The sequence below is a fragment of the Sceloporus occidentalis genome, unplaced genomic scaffold, assembly GCF_023333645.1.
Source record: "Sceloporus occidentalis isolate IW3139 unplaced genomic scaffold, rSceOcc1.0.p SCAF_2, whole genome shotgun sequence".
In the NCBI taxonomy this organism is placed as follows: domain Eukaryota; kingdom Metazoa; phylum Chordata; class Lepidosauria; order Squamata; family Phrynosomatidae; genus Sceloporus; species Sceloporus occidentalis.
Window position 1 is genome coordinate 222,561,371 of NW_028316982.1, and position 13,058 is coordinate 222,574,428.

General features: G+C 40.6%; 1 protein-coding gene across 1 annotated transcript in view; it reads left to right on the plus strand.

The window, feature by feature from the left end:
- Window positions 1–8,985, plus strand: part of RCSD1 (RCSD domain containing 1) — a 40,897-nt gene extending 31,912 nt beyond the window's left edge. Inside the window, exons 4-6 of the mRNA XM_089512253.1 lie at window positions 3,241–3,312; window positions 5,199–5,396; window positions 8,019–8,985. Coding sequence (XP_089368379.1) covers window positions 3,241–3,312; window positions 5,199–5,396; window positions 8,019–8,633 — 885 coding nt within the window. The 3' untranslated portion in view covers window positions 8,634–8,985. The remainder of the gene's footprint in view (window positions 1–3,240; window positions 3,313–5,198; window positions 5,397–8,018) is intronic.
- The last annotated feature ends 4,073 nt before the right edge of the window (window positions 8,986–13,058 follow it).

A 13,058-nucleotide genomic window follows, 5' to 3' on the forward strand; every position in this document is an offset into this window, starting at 1 on the left:
TATTAGTCTGTTTGTGATTTTGTTTTTGAAGACCTACCATTTCTTAGATTACATTCCTGACAAAGTGAGTTTGTAGAAATAATCCCTGTTTTTTTGGGGGGGTTTTGGCCCCATTCATATTCACCTATTTGCGCTGGATGGAACTGGGCAGAATCGGGTCCCACTCTCCCAATTCTCTCCAGAAGCAAATGCCCACTAAAAATTTACCTCAGTCAGGGTAATTAAACCCTGAATGCCCTTGCAGCTCTTCCAGAGAGTTCACATTTGCAGGTACCAGTTTAAAATGAAGTTGCCTTTGCTGTCAATTAAACAGTCCCGCTTTCGTCAGGGTGACGTTTCCTACAGCCATTGGGCCATCAGAAGTGTGCTTCCCCCTCCTTTTTTAGAAAAAACAAAACAGGCAGCAGTATGCACAGATGCTGTCAAATTTAAAAAACCTCCAGGGGTGTGTGTGTGTGTGTGTGTTGTGTCTATTTGGGTCACTACAGATTATGGATCTTCCCCTGCTTCTGTTTTCAACCCCAAAATGCAACCTAATGCAATCTCTGATGAAAGGCTACAAAGACCGTATGAGGGACATCACCAGTCTTGACTACAATGATAAAGCTCTGGCATCATAGTCACAATGATAATGCAAGATCTTGACCTATGCTTTCAAATAAACTAGCAGGAATGTTCAAACAAATATTTCAGATTCACACAAACCAGTATCTTCTGGATTAGTGTGTTTTGCTCTCCATTTGATATGTGAGGGACATTTTTTCTTTATTTGCAGTGTTTAAATTTCAGATTATGAATGTAGAATTTGTTTTCTGCAGAAGCTAATTGTGGCTTCCATTGCCTAAAGCTAGAGAGTGAGTCAGCAACAGTGCCATGAACGTATTCTACTATTGTAAACATTACATACTCCGTACTGTCAACAGCTTGGTAGGGGAAGACAGAATTATGCTTTCCCTATAAAGGATAATACATAACAGCATTTATACAAAATCTCTCTTCCACATGTTTAGAAAACATCACATCCATCACCTCACTGAATCGTACAGCAACCACATAAGGTTGGGCATTGTTATTGTCTCCCTGTTACAGGAGGTTGATAGCTTCTTTAAGAATACCCAGGAAGCTCATAGCCAGTGTAAGATTTGAAGTATGAACTTCTGGCCCACAGCTTCTTCTCTTAATCACAACACAACTTCATGCAACAATGCAGGAAATGTACAATATACCCTTAGAGCTTCTTCCTTGCATGTTGCATTCCACAGTTCCCTCGTACTAATTCCATTTTACTATACATGTAGAACATTAGAAAACAGAATAGTCCAGTGGTGTCACTGAGTGAGTGTGGGGGGATCAGGCCACACTAGGTGACACCCTAGACACCTGGTTGGTCCCTCCTCCTGCTGCACTGGAGGAGCAAGTGTACCACTTGTGGCTTTGCTGCTGCCCTGCCCTCTCCACAGGGAGGGAGCCAAAGTGGCAGCAATGGCAGCAAAGGGCAGCAGGTGAGAAAGGCAGCAGGAGGGGAGGGAAGGGGAGGAGAGGGGTAGACCACTGCCACACACACCCCAGCACCAAGCCTGGTGACACTACTGGAATAGTCATGTGGAAACTATGCAAAATGTTACACTGTGGAATGCTTCTGTTCATGGCTGTGGCCAATCACACACACTTTCAGAATAATGCATGCAATTTCTTCTTTCCCATTTTTGCCTCTCCCCCAACACTTAGCATTTTGTGACCTCTGAACATGCTTGGGGAAGGAGGTTACACTCTTTCACATAAACTGAACCGCTAGTCCATGCTGCATAATTATAGCAGTTTGACCCCACTTTAAGTGCCATGGATGCATTTTGTGGAAACCTGGATTTTGTAATTTGGTGAGGGACTCAGAGTCTTTTACCCTGACCTCCAGCACTAGAGCTCTCTAGAAGAGCTTTCATTAGAAAAGACAATGATGCTGGGGAAGGTAAAGGGCAGTAGAAAGAGAGGAATATTGTATGCTAGATGGATAGACTCAATAAGAGAGACCATGAGCCTGAGTCTACAGAGAAGTAGAAAATAGGGGGCTTTGGAGACATCTCATTCACAGCATCACCATGAGTTGAGGTTGACTTCAAGGCAGCTAACAACAACATGTCTGTGCAAAGCTAGCCCCCCCCCATATATTTTTTTTAATCTGCAAACCCTGGGACACCTATAAGTATACTAACGAGTCATGGTTGGTGACTCCAAAGTCAATGGGTGATGAGGCCATTCCAGATTTTAGTTCAAAGGAGCAATCCAAGGTGCTTAACCTTGTTCTTGAATTAGCTTCTGTACTTTGGATGGTGCCAGAAAATGGGGACTACAACCCTGATGGGATTCACAGGCCAACTAGCCACTATTAAGATTGGCAAGCACTTCTTGTTTCTCAGGTCTGTCAACATTCACCCACTTAATTTGCTGTTATAAAAGGTGGGGAGGGGGAGACAGGATGCTTACCCCAAGAAGTCCAGTTCCTTTTTGTCTTCTTTACTTTTCTCCATCCTTCTTGATCCCAGTGAGATGTTACTTTATGCATGGGTGGCACTGGGGGCCACACCAGGGGACACCCTAAGGGGGAGGTGACACCACTGCTCCCCAGACTGTTGGCAGAAGCAGGCTGTGCCATTGGTCTGTGCACCTTTAAAACACTGGAGCTCAATAGAAGAGAAAGTGTGAGTGAGTGAGCTCAGTGAGAGGAGAAAGAGAGGCTCCATAGTTTTTTGTGGGTTTTTCAGGCTATGTGGCCATGTTCTAGAAGAGTTTCTTCCTGACATTTCGCCAGCATCTGTAGCTGGCATCTTCAGAGAGGCCCCAGTTTTTAAAAAAAATAATAATAAATTTTAAAAATTATTTGTAAAGGCTCTTTAAAAACATGAAATCTTACCAAATGTTCACTTTAATTACATGAGACTATGTTCATATAAATACATTTAGGTTGTGCATATGATATTGAAATTTAAAGGTATAATTTTAATTTTTCTAGTTGTTTATGTTACAGCTATTGCCATTACATTCTGTGATATGTGGGTATTCTGATTTATGAATAACATTAGTACAAAAAAAAACATTACTAAGAATTCTGTATGGTGTGGTATGTGAGGCGATCAATGGGGATGATACCATGAGTTACTGCACTGAGTGACGCCAACTCCAGTGATGCCACTGACTTTATGTAGTAACTGTTGATTAGACCATATCTTATTTTGTTTTCTACAGAAGCCATCTCCAGGTGTTTCTCAGCCTTTGAAGGTAAAGGTCAAAAGCTCTCCCCTGATTGAAAAACTTCAGGTAAGATATAATGGTATAATCTGCAACTTTTAGGCTGCCATTCTGTACACACTTGCCTGGGAGGATGTCCCACTTAACTCAGGTCCAAAATACAGTTCAGAAATAATCCAGTTTGAGACCGCTTTAACTGCCCTGGCTCAGTGCTAGGAGTTCTGGGAACTGTAGTTCTGTGAGACATTTAGCCTTCTCAGTTAGAGAACTCTGGTGCCACAATGAACTACAGTTCCCAGGTTTCCCTAGCACTGACCCAAGACAATTAAAGTGGTCTCAAGCTGGATTATTTCTGAACTGTGTTTTGGACCTCAGTGAGTTTTACTTCTGAATAAGCACACGCAAGATGGAACTTTAAAAGAAGCAGATTTTTAGATTTAATGTGTCTGATTCTATTGGCATATTATCACTATTGTATGTTTTTAAACATTTGTGTGTCATGGCATTTGTGTCTCTCAATAACATCTAGATTATGCTAGCAAGGATAGTAGTTCAAGGTAGAAGTGTCAGTTTCTGTCCTGGCATTGCAAACTTAGTCCTAGCATTCTTCTGCAAAAGCATCCTAGGACCCCAGCAATATGAGCTCCCTCATATCAGTGTCCTGTTAATGTCACCCAGAGCTTTCAGCTACACTGATCTCCTTAACAGCTGCATTATCTGGGGATTTAGACATGTGAGCAACTACACAGCCACATGCTTTCCTCCTGTGGTATTTTTCTGTAGTCACATGGGATAAAGTGAGGAAGATTCCGGAACTCTAGATGCTTAGAGTGCTCTCTGGACAAAAACAGACAAGGAAATTTGAATCTAAAATTAATATGGCTTTGTTCACAACGCCATCCATGCCAAATCACTGTAGATATATTGCGTTGGCTGACATGCTGGAAAATCCATAAAGCTTTAGGTGGCACAATAGTCTTTGGTTCCAGCTATCTGGGAAGAGCACCTATTCTGTCATCTCTTCTCTTCCCCAGGTTATTTGTTGACAATATTACACAGCCATCATTAGCTGGTAAGCCAAATGTTTTAAGAGGAAGGGCTCCCTCATGTGTTCATGGTTAACAGCAAAGATTCCCAAATAGTTTGTAATTGCAAGTCATCACATAAACCTTACAGCAGAATCAATATGACTTCCCAGATATTGTTGGACTATAACTCCAAGCCTTCCATATCTTTGGCTATGCTGTCTAGGGCTGCTGGGAGATGCAGTTCATAAATATTTAGAGGGCCACCTGATTCCCACCTGTCCCATCTTATCTGAAAGGATTAACAGGAGGCTGGAGGTGTTTTTACACATGGGGGCCCAGTAGTAGTGACTGATCAGAGGTCATAATGGAGACCTGATTCACATTAAAATAAGAGGGACTTGCATCAAGTGGGGCCTTGTGACATATATATAACATATATTACTTCCTATCCCACTCCTTCAGTTGTGTAAATATGCTTTATACCTGGGGCCTTAATACCACTCAGTACTGCATCTGAAGAATTGGGTTTATATCCTTGAAAACTCCTGCTAAAATAAAAACCAGTTAGTCTTAAGAGTGCTGCTACATTACTTTTTCCCCTCTCTCCCTCCCTCCCTTCATCTTTTATTCTGCAACAGATCAACATGGCTATATCTTTGCTAACATTCTGGTTTCCCCAAACCTGCTGATATCTCCCTGTTATGGATTCTGATTTTTTTATACTTGGGGGACTGAGTTGACTAAATACTTGATTCTGTTGGTGATGTTTTAAGTAAAGATTTGATATGCATTATTAAATGCACTCTATGTTCCAAACTTTGGTGATAGGTATGATTATAATATTAAGGCAAGATTTTTAATGAGAGGAAGGCAAGTTTTTAAATTTTAAACATGTGGAAAATGATGGTTATTTTTTCCCCATTGCAGGCCAATCTGGCATTTTCTCCAGCCTCTCTGCTGCCAGGAGCCAGTCCAAAAAGTCCGGGCCTAAAAGTAATGGTTTCTCCATTTAATACCCCACCATCCACTCCAGTCAGCCCAAAGTCTCATTCAAGTGAACCAGATGAAGTACCAGTTAGTTTTGATCAGCCACCAGAGGGCACTCATCTCCAGTTTTATAACAAGGTATGTGCAAGCAGGATTCAGAAAAGGAAGGGGCACTAGGGACCACATTGCAAGCATGCGACGGCTAATGGGGCACACCAAAGAATTCCAAAAAAGAATGAGCATGTGTTTTATAGACCACAGCAAAGCATTTGATTGTATAGATCATGAAAAGCTATGGAATTCACTCAAAGACATAGGTGTGCCACTACACCTGATAGTTCTGATGAGGAAACTGTATCAAGGACAAGAGGCCACCATCAGAACAGAATTCACGGGAACAGAGTGGTTCCCAATAAGCAAAGGGGTCAGGCAAGGCTGCATCCTGTCACCTTGCTTGTTTAACTTATATGCTGAAAACATCACAAGAAAAGCAGAATTAGAATCAGAAAAAGAGGAGTCAAGATAGAAGGAAGCAACATGAACAACCTGAGATATGCGAACAACACCATAATATTAGTAGAAGACATTCAGGAATTGCAACAATTAACAAGGAAGGTCAAAGATGAAAGTGCAAAGGCAGGCTTGATGCTGAACATAAAGAAAACAAAAATAATGACCACAGAAGAAATTCAGTCTAGACAACAAGGAAATTGAAATAGTTAAAGTATTCCCATATCTAGGATCAAACATTGACCAGAATGGAGACTGTAGTCAAGAAATAAGAAGACTAGGAATGGGAAGGGCAGCTATAAAAGAACTGGAAAAAATATTGAAGATTAAAGACATACAACTGAGCATTAAAGTCAGAATCGTTCGGGCTTTTGTATTCCCATTTACCATGTACAGAAGTGAAAGCTGAACAGTGAAGGAAGCAGACAGAAAGAAAATCAACTCAATTGAAATGTGGTGCTAGAGAAGAGTACTTAGGGTACCATGGACAGCCAAGAAGACAAACAAATGGGTTCTTGAACAGATCAGACCAGGGCTCTCCTTGAAAGCAAAGATGATCAAATTGAGACTATCGTACTTTGGCCATATAACAAAAAGGCATGGATCAGTAGAAAAAACAGTAATGCTAGGAAAGGTAGAGTGTAGAGGAAAGAGAGGAAGACCACAAACTAGATGAATAGACTCAATCAGGGGGTTGTGGGCAAGGGCTTGCAGGATCTGGGCAAGGCAGTAGAAGACAGGCATTCTTGGAGATGTCTCATCTACCGGGTCGCCATGAGTTGGAACCAACTTGAGGGCAGCTAACAACAACAACAACAATGTGCTAGGCCAGTGATGCTCAATTTTTTTACCCTTGGGGACTCCCCCCTTTATATCTCCATACAGACAGATGACATCCCCTCCCCCATATGAAAGCTCACTGGGAAATATATTTTAAAAGGAGGAGGGATGTCACAATTTAGCATCAATAAAGTATGAAATTCAGGTTGAAAAGCAGTGATAATGCTATTATATACAGCTCTCAAAATTAATCTTCATTAATTTGGGTCAAAGGACAGTTCAATTAATAAATTTGACTGGAGGGATTGTAAAAATGTATATGTCAAAGTCTGATGACTGATAACAGCACATACTGGATCATAATCAAATAATCTTTCCTAAGACTGACTGTATTTTAGGTTTCAACTTTCAGAAAAAACTTAAGGAAGGAAGGAAGGAAGGAAAACATTAGACCTGAACTGCATGCTATGATCATCATAGGATATTCCCTTTAGGAATATATGCTGAGCCACATTATCCTGTATACCAGTGTATTTTTTCTCTTTCTCTGGACTTGTCTACAGCAGTGAAAAATGTCACACTCACCATGAAGCCAGTGCTGGCAGTCCTCACAACCAATAACTACTTCCAGGAATGAGCCATGGTTTTTTTGCCCTTATCATGACTTTGCCCTAAACTAAGAAAAATCAAGAAAACCTCCAGCGGTTCCCAGAAACCCTGCAGTGATCTCGAACCATGGAGTTCATTGTGCATGTGGACATCTGAATTGGGTCTCAGTTGTCCACATGTGAAGAGCCATACCATCCCCCTCCCTGTGCTGAGCAGCACAGGAAAAGAGAATGAACAATTTTCAGAGCCACCACTTTCTTATGGGCAGAACCTCTGTATAAAGTCATCATTCTGCTAAGATCAGAATGGCCACCAATGAAGAGGGGATAGAGCAACTCCCTCTTGCTGATCACATGATGGGGCACACCATTCTGACCTCTGTGGATGCAATGGTGACAGCCAGGCTTTTGCATGGAGTTGCTTGGCTGGTGAGGTCCTAATGGAAGCGGTGTAGGCAGCACCAGAGGAGATGAGTGAGTTGGGCTGATGCAGTGTCAGCCATGTTCACATTGACATGGCATTGTAATGGATCTGGCCTGGAGTGTGTAGTCACTGGTCAGTCTGAGGCCAATCCAGAATATAATGCTCCAGATTTGCTTTAGATTAAGCAGCTGGTGTAGAAGCACCCTTTGTTTGTCTCTCCTCCCAAAAAATACACACATATATACACAAATCACAGTTTGTTCAGTTCTCTGCTTTTGTGACATCCATCCTCTCCCATGAAAGAAATAGTGATGCCAAGTACAAATGAGGTGAAAGGGAACTAATGTATGTGCAACAGCAGAGGAATGGAGACGTTTCTGTTAGCTGTTTTTGCTGACTTTGCAGAACAAATTCATTTACAGCATTATGTTCTTTCAGGTACGGACACGAGGATCAATAAAACGCAGACCACCATCAAGAAGATTTCGAAAGTCGCAATCAGAGTATGGTGATGACCTAGATTTAGGGGTGGCACTTTCACAACAGGAAAATGGTGCCAAGGAGGATGAAGAGGAGGAGAATGTGTTTGCTGACAAGAGTAAGACTACAAATCCATTGTCTCCTACCACAGATGGCATAGACAGCCATGAGAAACAAAACCAGGTAGTATCTGATAAATCATCCTGCCCAGACCTAGTGCCCAACAGAACAGAACATGGAGAGAAAGAAGAGGGAACTGAAGTAGTGACATTATGCAAGGACACCAAAGAAGATAGGCCACACCAGACCTTTTCAGAGAAAAAACTTGAGGAAATCAAGACAGACAAAGAGAAGAATCCAACTTTTGACACTGCAGAGAATGCAAAGAGAAAGTCATGGCAGAACATTTTGTGGGGTAGGGAAGATGGTAATACTTCTGAACATGAAAATAGAGGAGAGAAGGAGGGTAGATTATTTGAGAATGAAGATGTCCAGCAGGAGTCAGATACGCAAGAAACTGGGCTGCCATTGCCAGGAGAAAACATAGAAACTGATACAAGCACCAGAGTGTGATGTCATGTCATTATAATTACTGCATAGACAGAAGTGGGAAATGAAGGTTAACATTGAGTGTCCAATACAGTGCTTGCTTCTGAATGAGCAAAAGTTCCTCCTTAACTGAAAATCCCAAGACTACCAATGTTCTCTGTTTCCTTTGGCAGTTCTTAGGCTTTACTTGCAGCAACTATGGCCATCTTTGACAGAAGATAGCCTTCTGTGTATCACGATATCTAAGTTCATGACACGCCAAGATGGTGGCACAGAAAAGTCTTCCATGTTGCTGAGGATTTTTCTAGATTTTTCAAGTGGACAGAACTATAACAAACATTAATTATATTTTTTGATTAAAGTTGACATTTCCAAACCTCTTGTGGCCTGTTGGATGTAACTATGCTGTATGCATATCAATTACATGGTCTCCCACAGAACCACATAAAACACTCCATTCTGGTTTAGTTACTGATGATGGAACACTTTGTATGTGTGGTAAAGGAAAAATTCAATATGCTAGAATACCAGTAGGATCCTTAGCCTTCATCTCTTCTGGGTTTGTGCTTCATCACAGAGGGACAGTGGGAGTGTTTTCACTGTAGGATGCTACATTGACTTGTAGCCTTGAAGGCTATTTATATGATTGTCAGATTGTAGATCACATGGAATAGAAAGATAAACAGAGACATTTGTAGCATGAATAAGCCTTCTGGCAAAAGAAAGCTTTAAATTTTGCATTCTTTACAAATTTGACTAAAACAAGAGCTGTTTTAAATCTCATGTGTGAGAGCATCCTATATTTTGCAAAACAGCTACCCATTTAAGAGGCTATTTCTGAAAAGTGCTGGAGTACACTAACATCCTAACAACACAGGAAGTTACGCCAAAACAAATGACTAGTCCATATAGTTCAGTATTGACTATACTACCTTGAGGTGTATTGGACTACCGCTTTGACCAGCTCAACAACTCAACTCATCAACTCAAGCCAGAAGTGTCTCTGCTATCTGGAGATGATTGGGGGGGGGGGGGTGTAGTGCATCCCCCGTCATAAGATATGCAGTGGATTAGGGAAGGCTGGCTTGCACCAACAGCAATTTGCCAAGGGCAGGGGCATTTCTCTGGAGGTGCCAAGAATAGGTGCTTGGACCTTCGACATGCGAAATATGTGCTCCACCACTAAGCCATGGCCCCTTGCTGTGGTTCATAGCTGTGGCTCTATGTTGGAAACACATCTAAAGGCGATGCCAGGTCTGTAATATTTATAGGACATAACAGCTGACACATCAAAATTGCAACCTAGGTGAGAAAATTCATTCTCTATAGCAGCATGTTTGTTGTTTAAAACTATTCTTCATTTCAGAGTTGCTAACTATGATGAATTTTCACTATTTGCCTAGATAATATAACTAGCTGAGTGGCAATATTTTTCCTAGTAGTATCAAGGCCATGCTTGTCTGGAGAGATGTCCCACATTACAAGGCAAAAGTGGGCCAGAACTGTGGGATTTTGTGCATTGTGCTGGACAAATGGATTATCTATGTGCATTTGTGCTGCTGGAACAACTCTGCACCAAGAGGCTGTCCTAGAAAAGCAGGCAGCATTTGGTAACTTGCCAAGAAATCATTGTAGTGATGCCATCAGCAATGCATTGGGGGAAATGGACTCCAATACAGATGGGTTTTTGTGGACAGACCACATTCTTGCTAAAGGAGCTCACTCATCTTGTTTGACTGTATGTATAACTCCCATAAAGTATTTACAATACTATAAATACTAAGCCAGGTATTGAGTAGGTCCCCCTTAAAAATTGTGTTGGTGCTGCTAAACCTCCAATGTTCGGATGCGGGTCTCAAAGCAGATAGCATACTTATGCAGATTATCATCCTTGTCAATTGCACATAATATTGTCCAATTGATTGGATGCTTGTGAAGCCAACATTGCTTTTCATCTCTTCCACAAGCTCCTTCAGGCAGAGGCAGAAACATCACACATGTGTCATCTGGTATGTTGGTTTAAAATCCTGTACAAGGAGAAAGGTAGGATATAAATTAAATAATAAACTCACAAACAAAACAAAAAGGCAGGAAATGTTACACATTGCAAAAAGGTACCAAAAAGCTAGAAAGGATTTGCATAGTATAAGAATACCCAAAGCCTCTAGTCCAGCATTTCTAGCAGTGGCCAGCTCATACCCTCGACTGTCCTGAATTGGCAGGGACAGTTCTGATTAATCCTCTATTATCCCATTTTTTCAGCTGTTTTTAAAATATCCCAGTTTCTTTCTCCTCCTCCCACTTTCTTCCTTTGTCCTCAGCTTACTTCCATTTGGTGCAAACTGAGTTCAAATTTGAACTTAAAAAGCATGACAGAGATAACAGTTCCTTATTGTTTGTCCCAAGAATCAAATAATCAAAATTATCTTGCTTCCAAGCATGGGGGGAGGGGGGTCTAGGATTTGTTGTTATGGATAATATTAATAATTGATAAACCTATGTTATACAATGATTTAAGTAATCTATGCCAATATGCATCAATTTTAATTCCATGTCCATTGTGAATTGTCTGAAGGTGGCTATTTTGTTTTCTGGTCCAGACTTTTTCAAATAGAGAAATAATCTCTATCTGTTCTCTCTCCATCATTTATACATATAAAAAAGGCAATTCATATATTAAGATCCATTGTTTTATTTCTGGCTTTTCTAATGTATTATAGCAATGGCTAGACTGAGTGAACTGAAAAATAATATTTTCTTGTTGCAGTACTCAAAATAGACACGTTGCTGATTATGCCCATGGCAAAGTCAGAGAGCCCCGATGCACACAGAGTACTCTTTTCTGGCAGCCATCTGTCTTACTCAGGCTTTTCGTTTGCCTGGTATGTTTCTCTAGCATGTTTCAAAGTCAAAATGTCATCTCCTCGCTCTACTGCTAAAGCCAGAGCAGTCGTATGAAGATTCAAGACATTACTCAACATTTCAGTCCCGATTGTGATCTCACATGCTAAATCTAGAGGAAAGCCAGTTGTCAGAACATTTGCTGGAAGGGATGCTCCCTTTCTACCTAATGGGACCTAAACTGGGTTTTGTGATTAGGATGAGCCACAAGACCTTGACAACACTTAGTAGTTACTTATGAGGAATACAACCTGAGGTATTGTGAAAGCTGTAGTCCAAAAAAGTAACTTTTCGGTTTCAACTAAGCGTATGCATGCCAGTTTATGTTCACCATGTTATACTGTCAGCAAGACATCATATAGACACTTTTAGGAAGCAAAGGGACTGGCCTGCTAACCTCAGTAGGCCATACAAAAGGATCTTTTCCAAGCTCTAAGATGTACCCACATGTTCATAATCATATGGAAATCAGTGTGAACTCTTGCAGTTCTGTCTGATTGATATCTGATACAATTGGCACAAAAAGAGCCGACATGGTATAATGGTTGGACTATGACTCTGGAGACCAAGGTTTGAATCCCTGCTTGACCATGGAAACCCACTGTGTGACCTTGGGCAAGTCACACTCTCTCAGCCTCAGAGAAAGGTACAGGAAAAACCCCTCTGAACAAATCTTGCCAAGAAAACCCCATGATAGGTTCACCTTATGGTCAGCATAGGTCAAAAATAACTTGAAGGCACACAACTACAAAGCTCAGAAGACTTTGACCAATGTTTTGATGGTTTGCATGTCCTTTAAATGTTGTGAAAAACAGACATCTGTGAAGATTTTGCACCAAGACAGAGAACTGTACCGCAGATTTCCTCCTTTTGTCTACTAGTCTCCAAATCCTTAATTAATGGATTTTGAATTTAAAGGTTATAATTTGTCACTTTAATTCCTCAAGTGCAAGGACACTGAGTTTTTTAAACTAGCCCTACAGTGCCAGCCAGCAACAACAAATGTCATTGGAAGAATCCCAAAGGTCCTTGGCTTATATACTCGGAGGCCCTTGGCAAAATACCAATTCAGACACTTATTTAGTCACATCAGCTTTATTGGATGGACACACACACACACAAGATAGTGTAATACAAATGACAGTAAACTAGGGGTTAGTACAACAGAGCTTCTGCTATATTCCCCTCCATACATGGCAAGCAAGGCAAATTTAGGAAGTTATCAAAAACATTCAGGAATAGAATATTAACATTCATTTATAATGTTCACAAAACATTCATGCATTCTGATCCAGTTCATATTTTCATATTTTTAAAAATATAATTCATATATATTTTTACAAATTCATATTTTCATATTTTAAAAAAGAGGTCTAGCAATAAAAGCTCAAAGTGATGATTATCATAGAAAGAGAGCCTATTTTCTCTTTAAAAAAACAAAAACAAAGCAAAAATCTAGCATGTTTTTCACTTTATGTTCATGAAAGGATTCCTCTTAAATGGAAATAGGAGAGAATATATTCTGAATTTTACTTTATTTTTAGGTGT